Source organism: Canis lupus, chromosome 16 (assembly GCF_003254725.2).
Source record: "Canis lupus dingo isolate Sandy chromosome 16, ASM325472v2, whole genome shotgun sequence".
Lineage (NCBI taxonomy): Eukaryota > Metazoa > Chordata > Mammalia > Carnivora > Canidae > Canis > Canis lupus.
Window position 1 is genome coordinate 42,042,160 of NC_064258.1, and position 21,964 is coordinate 42,064,123.

At 37.6% G+C, this 21,964-nt stretch overlaps 2 protein-coding genes across 7 annotated transcripts in view; one reads left to right on the top strand and one right to left on the bottom strand.

The window, feature by feature from the left end:
• MTUS1 (microtubule associated scaffold protein 1) overlaps positions 1 to 21,964 on the bottom strand; it is a 165,616-nt gene that overhangs the window by 37,547 nt on the left and 106,105 nt on the right. For 5 of the 6 annotated variants that reach the window (XM_049094939.1, XM_025469116.3, XM_049094940.1 and 2 more), the window contains one exon: positions 630 to 844. In XM_049094939.1, coding sequence (XP_048950896.1) covers positions 630 to 844 — 215 coding nt within the window. Of the gene's footprint in view, positions 1 to 629; positions 845 to 15,594; positions 16,073 to 21,964 lie in introns of those variants that run through there. The other variant, XM_025469476.3, reaches the window with a different exon arrangement.
• On the top strand, positions 16,699 to 18,447 carry LOC112673807 (G patch domain-containing protein 11-like). Its single transcript, XM_035699861.2, has one exon. It carries the CDS (start codon positions 17,521 to 17,523, stop codon positions 18,247 to 18,249), a length of 729 nt encoding a protein of 242 aa, XP_035555754.1. The 5' UTR covers positions 16,699 to 17,520; the 3' UTR covers positions 18,250 to 18,447.

Here is a 21,964-nt window from a genome sequence, read left to right on the forward strand (position 1 = left end):
CTCATCCCAGTGGTTTTTTTTTTTCCCCTTAGATATTTGTAGTTTTTGTTGCTAGGCCAGTAGCATATGTTCACAGAAACTTGGTTTTCTCAATGAATTTTAAGCAGTCTCTGAACTAATATCCTTGTAGAATGTCACAAAAGAATAAGTAAGCAAAGAAAACCTGTTTTGCATTTGTTGTACCAGAAACTAGTTTAGAATTAGATGGAAATTCTGAAAGTCCCCAGACCCATAATGGGGGTTACTTCAGAAGTGTTCTTTGACCCACAAATATAATAAATCTCGTTTTTCAAAGCATTAAATTAAAGGTGATATGGAAAGCTACATACAGTTAGACAACTGTAAAATAATGCCAATATAGGCTGGAGATGTACGTAACAATTACCTTATGTCATTGTTGGTCTAAATGATTCTGGAAAAGAAAAAATAGGGAGAAATGTTTCGATCCCAAATTTCTAGAGAATGACTCAGGTATCAAGTGAGTTGACAAAGCATAATTGCAAGAATTATATCTGGTCTTATCATTCATTAACTGAACAGTACTCACAAGACAAGAGCATGAACACTGGCCCCCCTCCTACACCCCTCAACTCAATCAGAAAAACTGTTTAGAGGGTAGACATCCTTACCTCAGAGAGTAGGTGCTGAATCACAACTGTTAATGCTTCAAACTTGATATTGCCACAGGAAAGAAGCTGCTTGAGATGCAGGATAAATCCACTTTGGTTTTCACATTTTGTTTTATACTGGGCCAACTCAAGTGTTTTTTCAGAGGATAGCACATCTGGAGATGTCTGTGTCTGGATACACAAACTTCTGGGATTCTTTTGCCTGCCCTTTTCAACTGTAAAGGGAATAAGTATACATAGGAAAATATGTGACTTTAATTTTTATAATCACTACCATCTGGGTTCAAAAACAACTAGATAAACCACAGAAATACATTTAAGTTATGTTTACGTAAGGAAAGCATATGGATCAGAACAGGAATTAATCAACTATCTAGATGTTTGGAACTTATAAACACAGACAATGTCTTTAGCTCCGACTTAAGATTTACGTGGGGCAGAGAATTATGTATATGAAACAATTAGATTTAGCAATCCAAAAACATGAAAATTATGTGCAAAATAATATTCATATCATAATTTCTAATTTTCTAGGTAAATTGGTATAGTACCCTGTGACAAGTTCCCTGACTATATTCTGATCACATATGCTGAAAGAAAAACATAAGTGATTGGCCTTTCAATGCCTCTCCCTCTTCCTACACATTTTCTACATCTTCCCATCTTTTCCTGCTGATGGCCAGGTTATTACAAAGATTTATACTGCTGATGAGTCATTTCCTAATCTCTAGTAAATCATTACATATATTGAAAAATCTACTCACATTTTGCTCCTTAAGTGCTAAAAGCACTTATACTCTTGACTATACTTTTCCGTTTTCTATGAAACACAACGTTTACTGTTTTTCCCTTCTCCAAGTAGTAGTAAGGGCCTATGTATTTTTTTTAAGCTCATACTAATACTCCAAATCCAACTAAGATGCTGTGCTGATTATTCATTTTCTATGCCCCAGTGTCCTGGGAATTAGTCTCCTTTAAATGAACAACTGTTCAGTGTTGGAACTATTCCAAATGTCCCAGTCACTTTAAATATCAAACAATTTTTTTAACGGAACACACAAAACAAGCTCCTTAGCTTCTTGAAATAAGTAGGCCAAGTAATCAAAACAAAACTAAATCTGAAAAAAAGATACAAGAAGCTGAGAGAGAAAAAAAATGTTCCCTTGTTCTCAGAGGCATTCCCTACAATATTCACATTCTGTGGTAGCAAACCTAAGAACATTTTATAGACAGGAATTATTTTCTATAATTCTTCAGAGGGCAGCCCCGGTGGCTTAGTGGTTTAGTGCCTGCCCTCAGCCCAGGGCGTGATCCTGGAGACCCGGGATTGAGTCCCACCATCAGGCTCCCTACATGGAGCCTGCTTTTCCCTCTCCCTGTGTCTCTGCCTGTCTCTCTCTCTGTCTCTGTCTCTCTCTCTCTCATGAATAAATAAAATCTTTAAAAAAAAAGAGAGAAATCTATCAGATTTCTTTAAAAAACATTCTTCAGAGGAGGAAAGCTATAGTAATTTCTTGAAGGAAAATAAACAATCCTCAGTATTTATGCTCCAAGAACCAGTGACAAAATACACTCAATATATTCTTTTTAAAATAGGAGATGGGGGGAGGCTCTCATTTTCTATGGTACTTTCTATGGTTAAAGAATTCGTATTTGTGTTAATACTTGATAACTCATGATTATAAGATGACTAAAATATCTATTGTGTTTTAAAAATACTTAAAGAGAAGGGGAAAGTATTTGCCTATTAGTCTTTCTCAGTAATCATTAACGGCTGTTTAGCACTAACCACCACTTCCAAAGCAGATGAAGAAAAGTGACCTAGTTCATAGTCATAATATTAAAATCCTGAAGGGAGAACTTTATAAGGTCCCATATTAATGAACTAATTAATGAAAAATAATCTAAATATTTTACAGTTTGTCAAAGTACTTGAAATTAGTAGTCCTTTATTTAAATCATTTCCTAAAATGTTCTTAGGTGTTCTATTTCTCATGTAACATATAATAATTACATAGTGTTTTATTGCTCATTGAGTGTTCTCACTTTTCCTCTCTTTCATCCACTCAGTAGCTCTCCACAGGGAAAGCAAGGTTCCAGGATGGGAAGGGTGTTGTCCATGCACGGATGGCATCCATAGGACAGGTTCAAAGTCAGAAGCTAGGCTTCCTCGCATTCTCTACTGTTCCCACCCACCTTGGAAAGTGGAGATAGGGTGGAGATGTCCTATAAAACCAAAAATAGGGGCACCTGGGTGGCTCAGTGGTTGAGAGTCTGCCTTTGGCTTAGGTCATGATCCAGGGATCCTGGGATCAAGTCCTACATCAGGCTTCCCACAGGGATCCTGCTTCTCCCTCTGCCTATGTCTCTGCCTCTCTCTGTGTCTCTCATGAATAAATAAAAGTCTTTAAAAACTAATTTAAAAAATAAAACTAGGGGATCCCTGGGTGGCACAGCGGTTTGGCGCCTGCCTTTGGCCCAGGGCGCGATCCTGGAGACCCGGGATCAAATCCCACATCGGGCTCCCGGTGCATGAAGCCTGCTTCTCCCTTTGCCTGTGTCTCTGCCTCTCTCTCTCTCTCTGTGACTATCATGAATAAATAAATAATAAATAAATAAATAAATAAATAAATAAATAAATAACAAAATTAAAAAAAACGAAAAATAACTATTTATGCTATAATTGTAACAAAATGTCATTTTAGTATATCAAGCCTGTTATTTGGATACTCTTCAATAAACCTACATATAGATAAACATCTGTGTTTTATTACAGTTTTACATAATTGTATACAAACAGCAAAAAATAGCCTTTAACTCTTTGGTAATCTAGAATTTCCCATAACCTATTGATATAAATTCATTCTTCTAATATCATTGCTATGTCCTACCAATATTTACTGAAATATTCTTTAATTTATTGATAGATTGCTTTATTATTTCTTGAATCCCTTAACAATGTTTGATTCTCTTTCTAGAATTTCTATGCTAATTATTTTTTTAATTTAACACAACATCAGAGTTTGAAAAATGTTAGGTTATAATTATTTATAAAATTTGAGATGTAAATATTTTATATTAACATTTTTGAAGAAAACATTCTTTAAAATTCTTGCCTACTGAGACTTCCAGATGAATTTCACTGGTCATATTCTAGTAAGTTATTTCATAGGGAGATACATTTAAATTAGTTTATTGAACATTCTTTTTCCACCTTCAGGTTCAAAATACAGGTACTCCTTTTGTAACACCAGATTTTATATCTTCCTTCAAATTTCTTATGCCAAAGTTAGGCAAGAGCTACATATCATGTTTGGTTTTTTCGTAAACTAAATTTCTCTCACTGTATGTTCTTACGATTTACTTAAAGTATTTGCTAGTAATATTGTTTGGATAAATCACTTGATATTGTTTATCTTTTTTCTTATTAAACACTTAATTCCATTTCTAATATTATTTTAAAAAAAGAATGATAGCTTTATTTTTCTCTGGTTTAAGATTAGCTATGTTTCTCAATGTACATAAAGTAGATTTTAAAATAATACATCTGTATCATGCCAAGAATCTGTCCATACTGTTTTTGAGGTGTTTAAAAAACGTAAGTTGGATTTGTCGACTGTATACCGGGCCTCTGAAACCATTATGGTTTTTACTAGCTTGTTTAATTTGATCAATTTTGTTAAGGTTTTTTTTTTTTTTTTAAGATTATATTTATTTATTCATGAGAGATACAGAGAGAGACAGAGACCCAGGCAGAGGGAGAAGCAGGCTCCATGCAGGGAGCCCGATATGGGACTCGATCCTGGGACTCCAGGATCACGCCCTGGACCAAAGGCGGGTGCTAAACTGCTGAGCCACCCAGGGATCCCCCATTAAAGGTTTTCTTAAGCCATAGTGGCTTCAAATTCCTAAGACACATTCTTTCCTTTTTTAAATTAATTGCCCCCCTTTTACCATCTGAAATATAATTTCTCCCCATTTTTTGAGGTATAAATGACATTTAACATTATATTAGTTTCAGATGCGCAATGTAATGATTCACTATATACTGGGAAATGATGATGCTAATAGTCTAGTTAACATTTTATCAGACACAGCTACAACTTTTTTTTTCTTATGAGAACTTTAAATATTTACTCTCTTAACAAGTTTCAAATATACAATAGAATATTATCAACTCTAGTCCCATGCTGGATATTACATACTCACGGCCTGTTCATTTGAAAACTGAAAGTTTGCACCTTTTGACCTTATTCACCCATTTCACAACCCCACCCTACTCCCCAAGACAAACTCTTAATTTTTTCCAATATGTCAGTGGAACAGGATCAACCGTTCCCTAGTTTGCTGCTGAGAATTCAGATGGCTTAAGTCCATGAGTGAGACTGGCAACTATACATTTCCTTTATTATTTTGTTTGCTTTAGCTTCTCATAACAAAGTGGCATCTGTGCTTATAAAAGTCCTATTCTCCAATATTTTGGGACTGTGAACTGTTTTCAAGGGCACATAAACTCTGTGGAAGGGTAGAAAATTCTCTCGGACCCAACAATGTATTAGGAATGCTAAGATCACTCTAGAATGAACGTGAGTAGTTTTTGTTAAGGTACAGCCTGGAAAACATCAATTGCCCAAGTCTGACTACACCCCAGTGACACACATCTCTTGGTGCTTAGCTGTTTTTCATTTGTGCTTTGCCTGGTTCCGGCTTCACCTGCAGCTCTGGTGCTAAGGTGTTAACTCTAAGGATAGGAGGGGGGGAGCGATGACACCTGTGCTTCAATAAAAGCCAGCTGTTCACATGATAGCCACCTTTTCTTTCAGGCTTTCTTAATGGCTGGGGAACTGGCATTTTGAGAGTCAGGGAGCCCCTAGTATCAGCATCAGCTCTTACCTATCCAGTCACGAAGACCTCAGATGCAACCCCTGAATGCAACACTGGTCTGCCTCTGGTAGTAATGAAATAGTCAGACCTGAGCATCATGAGGCCATTTTCAACATTACCCACCAAGAACTGCATTCAAACATTTAAAACACTTCTGATCATGTTGGTCTGCATAACTTTATACACTCATATTGATGTTTAAGAACTTAAAAGCTTTGTGATAAGCCTTCTCTACTACATTCTAACATCAACTGTTGACTTCATAGCTGGTCAGCAAGAACTTATCTTATTGTGAATCCTACACAGGAGTGCAATGACATAACTGAAGGATTGATGCTGCAAACTTGTTTGCAAAGACAAGATCAAGAAACAAGCCAACTGTCCATAAGTAGAGGACTGGCTAAACAAATTTATGGTACATTTACATAGTGAAATATCACAACTGTAATGAAGAACTAGGACAGATTCTGCAGTAAATGAGAAAACAGTACAGAGCAATGTAGATAATAAGCTCTGTTGTGTAAAGACAATGAAAATGTAAGAGTACATTTTCTATTTTGCTTATAAATTCCTAACAAAATTATTGCATAATACACATACAAGTACTGACAATGTTTACCTTTTCAGAAAAGAGAATAGGAACCAGACAGATACAAGGTGTTCTAGTATATTTTTTTATACTCTTTAATCATTGGGTAAACCTATCACCTTTTCAAAATTAAGAAGTATTTTTTAAAGGTGGTTAAACTGAATTCTGAGCCCTTTAATCATCAACACTTAGCCATAAAAAAAAATAGTCTGTGTTTCTTCCTTGGGGAATAGAGATGGGAATCTAAATAATACAGATTTTGTTGTTATATGTGACAACTCAAAATAGATTTACATTTAAGGAGGAAAGAAAACACTGATATATTTGTCTTCTAAGAGTAGATGTCTTCAAAATTTAACTTAAGAGCAAATAAACTGTAAACAGACTGCCCTCCACCTAGAGCTGGAAAATCAAGTTGTGACCTCAATCTTCTGCTCCATATACAGTACTCCCAAAGGATAAAATCGTACATGGTAGCTGATGACCTAGTTTGAGCATCTTTCCCCCCTCCTCACTCCTGGCCCAATTGAAGATCAGAGATGATGCAAAAATCTCCAGCGATGCTCAAAGCCCTAATGCTCATAAAGAGGGTACTTCATAATACTAAAAGAACAGTTTTGCTTAAATCCTATAGGAATCATGATTTATTGCAAATCAAAATATGAACCAAACTTGCCCTTGTGTCTTTTTTAACATGTTTCCATTTTTATAATGCAGCTGAATTTAAAAATGTAAAATCGTTTATTTTACCATTAACAGGACATGTGATTTCAAAGAATCAACTTAGAAACCCTTAAAGTTGCATGTTACCTTCTACACAGATCTGGATATCCATCAACAAGATAGTTAGAATATCGTGTGTGATCCAATCTTCCTGGTACCGACTCTAATGAAATTGAAACCTCCATCAGGAAAACAAAAGTCGTGAATTTAAGACATGTGCTTACTTGAAAGCCAATTGGATAACACTGTTTGCTATCTTTGCTCCTTTCAATCCAAAATTTCAATTTAATAAAATTTCAGACTAGCCTAATGCATGTATTTATCACTGTCTTGAAGAAAGTAGTAGGGTAAAGAGAAATAGGCCCTCTTTTTAGGCTTCCAACATTCAGGCATATAGACCCCCATGACAAGACAAAAAGGTTTTTGAGAAAAGTTTAACCACTAAGACGTGGACCAACCTATTATCTCCTGAAGACACATTCACCTTAAGGTCAAACAAGCCATTTATTGAACATGCTGACTTTCCAAATATTAAAGTCAAGTAAGAGACAAGCCCTGAAAGAATAGTTTGCCTTGGCTTCCATGAAATGCAAAACTATACACTGTTTAGTAACCAACATTGCCTAGTTTTTTTGTATACCTATTGACCTAGTCATTTGTTCACCAAATATTTTTTTTTTCGAAATCTACCATGATAACCTTGCGGTGGTAGGAGGACCTGTCCTGGTGTCTTCTGGGGAAGAAGGAGGTGGTGGTATACAGGGATGCATGAAGACCCCCTCCCAGCATCTTGGCTGAATCATATTTCCTTAGTTTTGATATCTTCCTGTTCAGCTATCTTAGTATCTACCTATCTGCACTGAAAACTATTATGTGTGGGTTAACAAAATGTAGCTAATGAACTAATGGGCTGGTGAGGGTCCTGTCTCTGCTAGCAGCTTGGACAGACAACTAATTCCCTTCTTTCTGCCTTAACCTGACCCAGCACTCCCAAACCCTTTAAAGGGACCCCTATCTCTATGTAAGTTCTTTCAGTCCATTTCCTATGCATTGGGTCATGGGTGCTTACCCTGGGATAGCCCATGGAAACAAAGCACTAAATGGGAACTATTGGGAAATACATGTTCTAATAGGAGGGAGTATCCAGTTTGGAATTTTTAAATGCGTTCTTTTCTCTGACTTTTACATGCTGAGCTAGCCAGCTGACATGAGGTCACTGATGTGCCAATGAGGCCATCCCCTGTGGGTCAGTGCTCTGCAGCCACAGAGAGCATCCGTAACCACTGTATCTCTGTTCCTGCAATCCTATGTTGCAAAATAGGGACCCTAGGAAAACTGCATGACTGAGCCCAGGCACATGTAGCGATAAGACCTGAATGTGGGGGAAAAATGTGCCCAAATGTGCCAGAGTGGGTCAAAGATGTGTATTACAGTACACACTGTCTTACAGTTGAAATGAAAAAGCCAATTAAAACAACCAACACTAGAAATTTTTATGACACAAATAATGAAAAAAGAGAAGGTTATTCTCAAAAATACTAACCAGTTAAGGAAAAGAAATTGAAAAGACAAGCACCTCAAACTCAGGTCCCTTTGTTCTCAGGGAACAAAGGGAAAAAGGGCAAGTCTCTCACCCAAAAGAAAGCTTTATTAGTCTTAATTTTCCCCCAAGAGCCAGACAAATGGTATTTATAAAGAGGACTCTCTTGTGCTAAAATAACAACATATCACCTAAGACAACCACAGAAAAATGATGTTCAACATTGGAAACATTTAAAGCCACATCTGATGTCTTTTTACATAATAAATAATGTGTATTTAAAATTCGTGTTTTTAGCTCTAAAACATGCTTTAGAGCTAACACAAAGTATTATAATCTGTATTGTTTTATTTATAGGATGATTTGCTGTTAACCAAAACTCAATCAGAATATTCTAATTGTTATAATTACGTATTTACTAAATTTTCTTGCCACACTCCTCCAGCTGTTCCTGGTGAAAAACACTGCTTATTCTTCCCATCCTGAATTCAACTCCAAACTGTAATGTATGATGTAGTTTCCACGTTTGTGAGAAAACAGATTACTACATTAAAACACAACTTAGAGTAGTAAAAGACTTCAGCTATGTGAAACTTGTGAGTTACATCTAACTTCTAAAAATTTATCAAAATATAACCTGTTATGAGTGAAAGTTGATTTAACACATCCTTGTCTTAAGTAGACCGCTCTAACTGCCTAAGGGTACATTTTAGCATCATACCAAAGCTGTAGCTCTAAGACTGCCCCAACTACAGGAGCTCAGTATGGATCACTGACAAATGTTTTTAGCATAATGTCATGCACAACGGTGAGTGGCCAGTGTGGCAAAAGGCCAGCAAGATCTTCAAGCCTGCTTTCAAGGAAGCCAAAAGAAGAATGTGGATTCACAGTACAGTAACAAAGGAGTGGTGGAAGGCTACATCTCTCACCTTTTATTCTTGAATTTGGTCCCTCTGATGTCTTCTGTAATCTACAAACGACTGAATCTTTTAACTTTTTACACACAAGTTCTAATACATAGCGTTTTTAATGGAAGCTTTCTAAAATGGCTTCATTGACTCCTTCATTTTGCCATGTGAGAGAGAAACACAAGAGAAATCCAAGTTTATTTAGGGTCACCTTGGCAATACCTACCGCAAATGTACTAATAAAAACATTAACCTTTCGTTAACATGTTTTACATATATAAAAGCCGTATGTCGAGTTGAGACGTTCTTTCTCAACATATTATTTTATCACTGAAAACTACTTCACTTAACATCAGAATCAAATAGAGTGACTTCAAAGTGTCTAACTGAAATAATGACAAAATAGCTAACCATAACCAAAACCCATCCATGTCACAAAACAAAAAAAAATTAAGTCTGTTATAAGATCAGACTTGTTAAATGATATACTCCCCTTTTTTATAAGCAGCCAATATCAGCTTTGGAGAACTAAGGGTTTAACCCTCTCTGGGTCAGGTACTCTACTGAGGCTCTAATGCCTCTTACACCTGCATGCTCTAGAGACTGGATGAGTCACTGGGTTCCCTAGCCTACCTTGCAGGTCGCTAGCCAGGTGACTGAGAATTAGCCAATGAGATTAAGCTTTAGTGATTTGGCACCACCTCCAACCTTTTTTTCTGCCTAGAGCAGCATCCTGAGATCATGAGACAACGGTCACGAGGAGGAAGCTAAGAAAATAAGCAGAGATGTTGATACATTGCTGAGCCACTGGACAACATTTTAGCTGAGACAAACAAGTTAGGTGAAACAAATAACCTACTTCTTAGTCAAGCTGTCTTAAATCGCAGCTAAAAATTGTTCTTGACAGTCTCAAAAATGAATGCCAAACATTTAATGACTTCCATTCTAATAAACAGATTTATTCATATTCTACCTTGCTCTTACCATCTAGTCAAAATGTTTCTCTTTCGTGTGGCTTTAAGTAAATAGAATATTTTGTTCTATCAGGTAGACTTCTGTCCCTCCTCTGAAACTCCCAGGCAGCTCAGTGGTGAGTGCTCAGGTCATGATCTCAGGGTCAGATCACGCTTCAGCTCTCTGCTCAGTGGGAGTCTGCTTGACATTCTCTCTCCTCCTCCTCCTCCTCCCCCTCTTCTCGCTCTAAAAATAATATTTCAGGATCCCTGGGTGGCTCAGTGGTTTAGCACTGCCTTCAGCCCAGGGCGTGACCCTGGAGACCCAGGATTGAGTCCCACATTGGGCTCCCTGCATGGAGCCTGCTTCTCCCTCTGCCTATGTCCCTGCTTCTCTCATGAATAAATAAAATCTTTAAAAAATGATAAAAATAAAAAAATAGTATTTCTGCCCCTCTTAATATATATGTACTACACCCCTTCCCTTTGCTATGATAATTGTGTTTTTTTTTTTTTTTTTTTTTTTTTTTTTTTTTTTTTTTTTTTTTTGGAGAAGAGGAGAGAGAATCTTAAGGAGGCTCCATACCCAGCACATAAGATGACCCAGGGCTAGATCTCACCACCCTGAGATCATGACCCCAGCTGAAATCAAGAGTTGGATGTTTAACCTTATTAAACCACCCAGAAACCCCTATAATAACTGCTTTTAATATCACTAGCTCAGCAAAATGAATTCTAAGTGCAGTAAACTGCTTTCACTTTAATAAAAACATATATTAACTCTTTGAGGTTCAAAATGGCATTTTTTTTTATAATAACTAGTACAGGTATCTCCAGGTTCAAAGAAAAATTGAATTCTAATAAAACCAGTGGTAAGTAAGATTTCAACTGAGAAGATTCTTTTCCTTCCACAGACTCATTATAAAATCAGAACCAATATGCAGAAGCAAAATTCTGAAATAGAGCTGACAATTTTAGCAAGAGAGACTATTGCCAGCATTTTGGCAAGTCACTGAAACCACTTATAGACTTCGTAGAAGATTAGCACCTTCCCTGACGCAGAGATCTTCATCCACGCTTGCCCTCCTGCAAGATCACTCAGAACTCTGACAAATTCACTCTTCCTTTTCTTGGCCCTATTTACAGACACCATGACATCCTGGATTCAACAACACATTCTGTGAATGGGTGCCACACGATAACAACATACTGGATGGTGCTCCTTATCTAAAGGTTCAATGAGAGGGCCTGGTCTACCTGGGTCCCTGTGATTACTTCCTTCTTGCTAACACCTCTGTCTATATTCTATGCTCACACCTATTAAAATTCTTTTGTTTCCTTGAAGGAGCCAACCTCTCCCTAAGCTCCAGGCTTTCGCCTCAAACACTGTTTCCTGGCTAACTCCACGTATGCTGAGATTTCAGCTTAACTAGCACTTTTTCTGGAAGGCCAGGATAAGGTTAGCTTCACCCGCTAGGAGCTGCCTGGGCATCTAGTCTATGCTCTATTGTAATCACTTGATGTTCTGTTTAATTATGTGCTGTGTGAAGGCAGGAGCCATGTGTGACTCAGTCCTGGTTAGATTATCAGCATCTAGCACTGAACCTGGCACACAGTCCATGTCTAAATAAGTATTTACTTATAAAATGAATGAATTAATCCTAGATTGTGAAAGACATTTGGGAAGAAGTCATAAGTGGGTGCCTGGCTGGCTCTGTCAGTAGAGCATGGAACTCCTGATCTCAGGGTCTTGAGTTCAAGCCCCATGCTGGTTTATTAAAGATTTAGAGCTTATTTAAAATAAATAAAAACTTAAGAAAATTGCTTGAAGTAATCTCTATACCAAATATGAGGCTCGAACTCATAACCCTAAGATGAAGAGTCACGTGTAGAGCTTACTTTTTTTAAAAAAATAAAAATAAAAATTCATCACTTAGAGAAATGGGGGAGGGGGGTGCTAGTGGCAAAGACCAAATACAAAATCCTTCAAATAACCCAAACATATGAAACTGCCAATATTTGGCCATTTTTCACTTACAAGAAAAGTAATTTCAAGTGCTTCCACCTAATAAAAAAGACAACCAGAGCAGTGGCAGAGTAAAACCAAATAGAGATTTCAGAGGACAGAGTCTTAGGTTCTTACAACCAATTAGTTGTGGTTAAATGAGGAAAAACAAGGATTCACCATGACTGATGTTATATGACAGGATAAAGGAAAAACATGGTGTCATAAAGAGACACCATGAAAAACATGGTGTCCTGAGTATTAACTGAGTTTGGGCAATAAGGAGAGAATTAGATAAGATTTAGATAAGATGCATTTTCAGATGTAATTCATCCAGGGTTTTTTAAATCTATAGCCAGCAAAATTTATAGCATGTGAGGTTAAAGGGACTTCAGAAATCATTTCATCTGATTCCTTTATTTTATAGCTCTGTATGTGTAAGTGATGAAGGCCATTCACTTGGTTACTAGCAGAACCAAGGCTACAACCCCAGGTTCCTGGAATCGAGGTCAGCACCACTGCCACTCTGACAACCAACAGCATTCACTTTATTAAGAATACAAACACAAGTTACAGCTTATAGACCCTAAGAATACATGCGGGGACTTTAGTACCCATTTCCTTGCAAGATTTCTCTGACCTTAAAGTTATGTAATACAGGATAAGCTCACAAAAGATTCTTACAGGGGCTAAGTAGAATTACATTCTTTACATAATTTTTAAATGCTTCTCACGCAGGGGGAAAAAATACAACCCTCTTATTCATCATGACTATTCACCAGATCTAACAGAATTACAGCAAAAGTCAGAGCCGGGAAAATCTAGAAGCCAAGAGTTCTAAACAGAGGTCTCAGTTTTCATCCCATGTCTGCTACTGTGTGCCCTTGAACACGTTAATCCACTTCTCTGGGCCTCTGACTTCCTGGCGTAAAAGAAGGTAAACTAGATCACTTTTTTTAAAAAAGGTTTTTTATTTATTCATGAGAGACACACAGAGAGAGAGAGAGAAAGAGAGAGAGAGAGAGAGGCAGAGACACAGGCAGAGGGAGAAGCAGGCTCCATCCAAGGAGCTCAATGTGGGACTCGATCCCGGGTCTCCAGGATCACGTCCTGGGCCGAAGGCAGCACTAAACCGCTGAGCCACCTGGGCTGCCCAACTAGATCACTTCTAAGTACACCCAGGCTCTAAAAATTTCACTGCAGCCAAATTAATGTTGAAAAGTGTTTTTAGAGAAATTCCAAAATCAAAAGGTACCTAAAAATAGCAACAATTAGTCAAACTCTGATAATAAAAGCCTTTTGTTTTTTGCTTAAACTGCCTTGGAAATCTATCTGCTTCACAGAAATACAATAAACAACCTGAAATGTTCACTAGGAGAAAACTGGTAAAGGGTGTGCGGATGGCTCAGTAGGTTAAGTTTCTGCCTTTCACTTGGGTCATGATCTTGAGGTCCTGGGATTGAACCCCACATCGGGCTCCCTGCTCAAAGGGGGAGTCGGCTTCTCCCTCTGCCCACCACCCCACCAAGCTCATGCTTACTCTCTCTCTCAAATAAATAAATATCTTTTTTTTATTTTTAAAGATTTATTTATTTATTCATTCATTCCTTCATGAGAGACACACACAGAGAGAGAGAGAGAGAGAGAGAGAGAGAGGCAGAGGGAGAAGCAGGTTCCATGCAGGGAGCCCGATGTGGGACTCGATCCTGGGACTCCAGGATCACGCCCTGGGCTGAAGGCAGCACTAAACCACTGGGCCACCTGGGCCCCGAAAAATATCTTTTTTAAAAAAAACTGGTTAAATAGATCATGGTGCCCATAACCATTAAAAAGCAGGGATAAATGTGTTAACATGAAAATCTAAGTTATATTAACTTTAAAAAGCAATTTATAGAAAAATGCATATATATATATATATATATATATATATATATATTATTTCTGTATAAGGAAAGAATCTATAAAAATTTACATAGGCTTACATATAATGAGCAAGTTACCAGAAGGCTTTGCAAGCACCCACGAGAGTGGTGGTCCCTGGAGAGAGGACAGGGGTCCCGGGCAAGACACAGACTCACTTTAAATTATATAACCTCTGTACAGTTTGACTTTCTCACTTGGAGCACAGATTTTTTTTTTTAACTTGGAGCTATTTTAGATCATACAGATTATTGCAAATACAAGGCAGCCTTTTTTCCTTTTTTTTTTTTTTTTTTTATAAAGGCAGAAAAAAATGACAAAGGCATTTAGGCTGGGAGAGAGCAAGCCACTGTTCTGCCTCCTAACAGCTGTTTTACCTTCAGTTGCCAGCTCAGACCAAGGGAAAGGTTGGCAGACTTCAGTGACAGGTCAAGGGGAGTTATGAAACATGAGGAGAAGCTGCTGGAAAAAAATGAGAGATATCCCTCAGGGAAGGGAGATGCCTCTGGGAAAACTAAGAACAGTCAGCTGAAAAAAAAATCACTAGGTATGGGATGGAAAACAAGACACATCAGGGCTGACACAAATATGAAAGAAGAAAAAAAATCTGTTTACATATTCAGACAGTCCTGTTACAGTCAATGCTAACCAGCCAGAGTAAATATACTACCACACCTGTTTTTACAGCATAAAACCAACATAATTTACCCATAGCTGCAGTTATTATGTGAACAAAAGGGAGCAATGTGAGGCAATTAATTGAATCCCATGCAGGTTTACATATGCCTAAAATATACACTACATTTATTTCCATCTTAGGCACAGAGAATAAAAGACAGATACAAGCATAAATATCAAAGGCAGTCTTTTGCGATTGCAAACATTTTCACCAGGAAGCTAGGAAACTTACTTTTTTTTAGGGGTGGGGGGCTCACTTATTACCTCTCCACAACTACTAGGATGTTTTACTTTGGAAATATTTTGAATTTAGAAACCGTTTAGCATATTAAACTAACCTATCATAATCTCAGTGAGACAGTATCTAATAAAAAACTATAGAAACCCTCTCCTTTCATCTCCTTTAAGGATCAGAGAAACGTCCATATGTCCCAGCTCCAAAATCATCTGAAGCAAAAAGTAATTTAACAGGTGTGGTTTTCTACAGATCTTAAGTGTCAGAAAGGAGCCAGGGAGCTCCAAGGCAACAATTCTGCTCTCTCCAAACAAAACGCACACACGTCTGCTTACACGGAATCAAAGTATCAGACGCTCATGTGTTGAAATGTTAAGAACAAAAATGCCTGTTTCTACCAAGAAAGCCCCATTCTCTCCCAGCTTTCTTTCCTCAATTAGGTATCTCCTTAGACTATTTCTGATAAGCAGCTGCAAGTTAATCAAGATGTCCCCCAAGCAACACTAAACCGACATGTATGCAAGACAAACCTGTATGGAAAATGACAGTGCTCTTCCTAAACCCTGAAGGAAGTCGAAGGTTTCGAAGCAGTCCTTTGGCGGTCAGTCGGACGTGAATGGTGGATAAGGAGAATTTGGGAGACAACAACATGTCTTCAGAGCAGGTAAAAAGATTTCACAGAAGAAACAGCTTCCAGAACTATCACATACTGTCTTTTTAAACTCAGTACTCTTCAAAGCCAAGAAATAACCGCAGGAGAAAACATGCCTACATAGCAAATGTCATTCCACTGTACAGACACAAAAGGGGGAAAAAAAAAAAAAGGCAACCCAGAGCTATCCAAGTGTTCCTGGCTTCCGTTTTCACTTCCAGATGTTGCCAAAACAATACCCGTCCTCTGACTAAAATCTCCTGTTAGCAGATCCAGCAGTAAGGAGCCTCCGAATGACATCACACTGTGCACGCTTAAGGGGTTGTTATGGTTTTCATCAGAGATGGTAAAGGGGAGGAGAAAGTGGGTGGTCTTAGGAGCTTTATATAACCACCAATAATGTCACGGATTCTCTCACTACTTGAAAGATGGATGAGGGAAATTAACTACTTTGAGTATTTCATGCTGATTTAGGAATTAGGAGAAAATTAAGATTTCTTTTCAGTAATCTATATTCTGATTTTAAAAATTTTAATTATATTCACACTAATAACACTGGGTATTTTTTCCCAATAAACATAAAACATATAACATATGTTTTTTGATCTCAAAAACCTAACACTTTTGAACATAAATCTCTATGTAAACCTGATACTTTGGATACACTTTTTTTTTTTTTAAATGCCTTCAGGTAATGGATGCTCCCAGGTACGGTTTTTAATAAAACTTCTATTATAACAGATTGACAAAAAGGTTAAAGTTCAACTTTAATAGGTTCTGAGGACTGCACTAATCTACAGAAGAGGTTAATGCAATTTTTCTCTATCGGATGTAATAGAATAGTTCCAGAGGAATAAAATTAATCAAGCCACATTCTTAAGATTACAGTTACTGCTTTATAAATTGCATTTATGGAAAATCAGGTGGCCTTTCATGGTGATGCTTTGAAACTAGGAACAAGCTAGGATCTGTTTTACTGGGATCTGTTCAGTGTTTATTTTGGTAGTTTGTAAAAGTACATTAAAATATGGTGGCAAAAACTAAAGGAAGATGAAGGTAGGAATATAAATAAAGTAGCCAGGCAACATGCTCACTTAAGCAAAGGTAATATTATTAATAACCAGGAATAACCCAACACTTAACCCTTTTTGATTTAAAAAAGAAAACAATGTATAAAAAAGGATCTATGCTTGTTTCCAAGATTTCCTAAGAAAACAAGACTTAGAAATAAATGTAGAAACTGTTAGTGATAAATTTTGAATAATTCCTTTTCCCTTCTCCTCCTCCACCCAGGAGCCTAACATCTTAAAAGCTGTCAACAAGGGACACAAACCCAATTTTCTATCAAGGGTTAGCTGTGGGAAAGATATAACTTGTTAACACACACAGGATGGATCTCAAAAAAACACCCTGTATCCATGGCAACAGAACCACAAATATCCAAGGAATTAAGGAAGAGCTACAGTTAGATGTTGTCTTTTCACTTTATCACAGTTTATTATTAAACAACTACCCTTTTCCCAGGTTCTGCATATTAATATGCTGTAACTACCTTTCCTCCTGCCAACATCCCTCAAAAACTTGTGACTAAAATATATCAATCAGGATTGCTTGCTTGGGAAACTCAGGTGAGACTTGAGGCTCAGAAGTCCTGTGCTGGTAGGTGGGCGCATGTGCAGCGCGCGCTCTCGGCAGCTGGTCCAGGGCTAGTAGAGCTACCAGATACCTTTGCCATATGAAGTTGAACACGGCAGAAGAAGAGGACTATATGTCTGATTCCTTCATTAATGTCCATTAATGTCCAATGTCCATTAGACCAGGATTGCCAATGCTAAGGCAGATCCGAGAAGCCCGTCGGAAAGAAGAAAAGCAACAGGAAGCCAATTTGAAAAACAGGCAGAAGAGTTTAAAAGAAGAAGAACAAGAAAGACGTGACATTGGGTTGAAGAATGCTCTAGGCTGTGAAAACAAAGGGTTTACCTTGCTGCAAAAGATGGGATATAAAAGTGGTCAGCCCCTTGGCAAGAGTGGAGATGGTATTGTTGAGCCAATCCCCCTTAACGTCAAAACAGGAAAAAGCGGCCTTGGTCATGAGGCATTACTGAAACAGAAAGCAGAGGAAACACTAGAAAGTTGTAGGAGAAAGATTCACATGAAAAACCAAGCTGAAGAAACAGCTGCAGAGCAGTTTCGACTGCGACTTAAATATAAGCAAGATGAAGTGAAGCTGGAAGGGGACCTGAAAAGAAGCCAGCAAGCCTGCCGGCAGTTGGATACACAGAAGAACATTCAGGTTCCCAGGGAAGCATGGTACTGGTTAGGGCTTGAAGAGGAGACTGACGAAGAGGAGAAAAAAGAGCAAGATGAAGATGACTATAAAAGTGAAGACTTAAGTATACTGGAAAAATTACAAATACTGACTGGTTATTTAAGAGAAGAACATCTGTATTGTATTTGGTGTGGAACAGCCTCTGAAGATAAAGAAGACCTCTCTTCAAATTGCCCAGGACCAACTGCTGCAGATCACGACTAAGATTACTCTCAAGAAGTACAATCTTAGAAAATGTTATTGTTTGCTAAAAACAGATAGTTGAGCAGTTAGAATTCCCAAATTATGTCAGTAAAGAAAGATGGCCTTTTACATGTGGTGTTCCTTTTGTAACTTTGGAAATACTTTGTACTTTATGGTTGTTCATCAGTTTCAAGAAAATAATGGAATGCTATCTCAGAACTCAAGGGCAATTACAATTTATGACTCGATTGTGATGCTTATGGGACTTAAGGACACCAATAGGTAACTCTCTTATTCCCCTCTTTACTTTGGAACAAATTAAGAAATAAAACATGGGAGTCTGAGAGAGATCAAAATGTCAGCTTTATTATAAAAGGGAAGCCAAAGTAGAGAGCCAGGTTGTCTTGTTTTCCTATCAGGCTCCCTAAAATATCTCGCTGCCTGCATACAACTGCAAACCTCTGCCTTGCCAGAGATAGAGGCCACCTTGGCATTCTGAGACCATTTAGCTTTTAAGGTGAGAGAACCCACTGGGGGCTGGGCCACACGTGCTGAGTTCCTGCTCCCAAAACCACTCATCAGATGAGAGTCTTTTGAGAGGAAATGAATGAGGATTCACAGAGCTTGTTCCCACACTTCTGTCTCCCAGGGAGGAAGAAAAAGTCCCTTCTGTCCATTCGAGCAAGGGGAAAGGTATTCCCCTTGGTAAGACCAGTATAAGAGACAATGTTCCATTAACACTATTTCATTGATATTACTTCATTCTAGCCAGTTTTAGAAACAATATCATTATGATACTTCTGGAAAAATCATGAGTTTTCACAACAATGTGAACATCCATTGTAGGTGATCGATTGCAGGTTTTGGCTAAAGAAACTTAAGAATTGAGAGTAACCTTAGATATCAGGTGATCCAACTACTTACTAAATTTGAGGGCCTTTGGACAACATTCCCAGCAGGTGGTAATCCAACTTCTGCCTTTATTTTTCTAGCTATTGAGAGCTCACTGCCTTAAAATAGATTGTTCCATTGCTGGATAACTCTATGTGATTTTTTAAAGTTATTTTTCTAAAAATCAGCTTCCCTATAATTTAACCGAATACAGCTAAGCACATACCATGTGGCACACCTCTAAAGATCTTCAGCCAAAATTTGGCATCAAAAATCATGAACTTTTTTTAAAGTTTACAAGCTCAGGTGCCTCTCCTAATGATTTTGATTCAGCTGCTCTAGAATAATTTCTGGATATCTGTATTTCTTTTGAAGTTTGAAGAATGAGCCTGATAAGCACCTGTGGATGAAGACTAGTTCTACAGGTTAGAAATAGAGCACTGTTACATTCTTGGGGTACAATTTTATAGCTCACCTTTCAGTACCGTTGAGCAAAGGATCAGCTTCCTTCCTTTTATTAGAAACTGCACACACAAGAACACAGCAAAAGCTAAGCTATATTTGAGTTAAGATAATCAATAGTACAACTTGTGTCGGCCTCTGACCTAATAGGACCTAATTCATTTGTTCTCATGTTTAGCTTGGGGAACTTTAAAAAAGGAGAATACGAACATCCTACCCCAAGAGATTCAGATGTAATTGGTCGGTGTGGCCTGAACATTACTACCCTTGATTCTGAGACTCAGCAGAGCTTGTGAATCACCTAGTTAACTTCCAAGCCTCTGTTCTTCATCCAGAAAATGAATTATTATTTTTATAAATATAAATATGCATATTTATATATATAATACTAGAGTTTATACAGTTGGATAATAGTATTTAATATTTACTTTTTCACTTAAAAAATAAAATTGAATAGCTAAAACAAAGGAGTTCATCTTTCCTTGGAATTACAGTCAGATGTGTTGTTGTCATTTCAGCCAGTATGCTGACATTCATACAGCCATTCCCAAAGCCACATGGATTGTTCTAGATGGAACAGAGTTAGGTACCAGCTTCTTTTTCTCCAGTAACTGACAATTGGAACAACTTCCCACCTGCCTAGTGGTCAAGAATATTTTTAAGGTGTTCATGCGTAATTAGGCTGAGAATGTGCAAATAACCTTGATGGGATCTGGGACTCCACCAGAGTTATAGTCTGTGTTTCCAGGTCAAGGGCTAGAACTAGGCCTACCTTGGACAGCGGGAAACATCCCTCCAGTCTTATCCATCGACAATGAAAAACACAGGCTTTCAATATGAGTAAAAATGTATTTTTATTAATAAAAGTCTGTTGATATCATAATGACAATGAAAACCAAGGGAAGCAAAACATTAAAAAGAATTTTTAAATTTGAAAAAAAATAAATAAAATATCAATCAGCATGACAATCATAAATAGAATCAAATTAAATGTTGGTGTTAAAAACAGACCTGATACCACCCCATTTCAGATGTCATGCAGTTTTTTGTTTTGGATGGCTTTTTGTCTGTTAGTTAATAGTAAACTCTAGGTTATCCTGGTTAAAATGGAAATCTTTTGTAAGATTTTATTTACTTGAGAGAGAGAACAAGCATGAACTGGGGGCAGAGGGAGAGGGAGAAGCAGGCTGCCTACTGAGAAGGGAGCCCGATGCTCCACTCAGTCCCAGGACCCTGGAATCATGACCTGAGCAGAAGGCAGACGCTTCACCGACTGAGCAATCCAGGTGCAAAAGGGAAATCCTTTAGCCCAGACTATCCAAAAGGAGAAATTAGCAACATGCCACCAGCTCATCACATTCATTAAAATTTTGACTTCAACTGCACTAAGCTCCCACATCTATCAGAAGTAAATGTCGCTAATGATCTTTTTTAAACAGAACAAGAAACTATGAGAATAAAAAGCAGCAGCACTAGTCAGAAAGTCAAAAGTCAGAAAGCGGTTCTTGCTGGTGCAGTCAGGTGCACCACAGGCACACACGCACAGGAAAGGTGTTCCAGCTCCAGCTGGGTTTTCACTTCTTTCCCAGCACAGTCTGCCCCCTGGTGGCGATCACACGTGAGCCAAAGCAAAGGGATGCTCTTTTCATTCATACTAACAGCCAACTCTTAAAAAAATGTGCCAGGTACTCCCCTAAACACTTTATATGTATTTGTTTTTAAATAAGTGAATGAGAAGTTATTAAGGTGTTACAACTATTTTTATAACATATGAACTTTGGGGAGGGGTGGATAAGGAAGTATGGATTTAAAAACTGGCTCAAAAAGGTTCCTTGATTACTTATTTGGTCAGCTGTTATCACTTCTGCACTAGCGGTAGTTTCTGAAATTATGCCAAATATAGGAAGAGTACCTAAAGATAAGTGCCCATCTTGGTTACTATACAAAGACTTAACTGAAGAGAATGTCTAAAGATCACTGAGGACAGTAAAGAAAAACCTAAGGAACTTTTGTTACCTAAGAACAATGTTATTACAGTTATAAAAATTAGGAATAAGAGGAGTTTTTATGAAGGGGAGCAAAGCTTGTATTAGGATATCAAGCGGAAAAACAAAAACCATGATTTAAAATTGTATGAATAGTAAGATCTCAACTTTAAAGAATAAGAAAAAAAAATACCTGAAGCCAAGTATACAAAAATGTCTGCACCACCGAGAGTTGGAGTAGGTAGGATTTTTTTCAATTTGTCTGCCATAGGTTTCTCTATTTTCCCATATTTAAAAACAAAAATTATAGGAGCCAAAGAAAAAATAGACTTTTAAATTAAGCAAACTGAAGTAACAGAACAGCTTTATTAAAAGGGTACAGAATAAGCTGAGTTTCT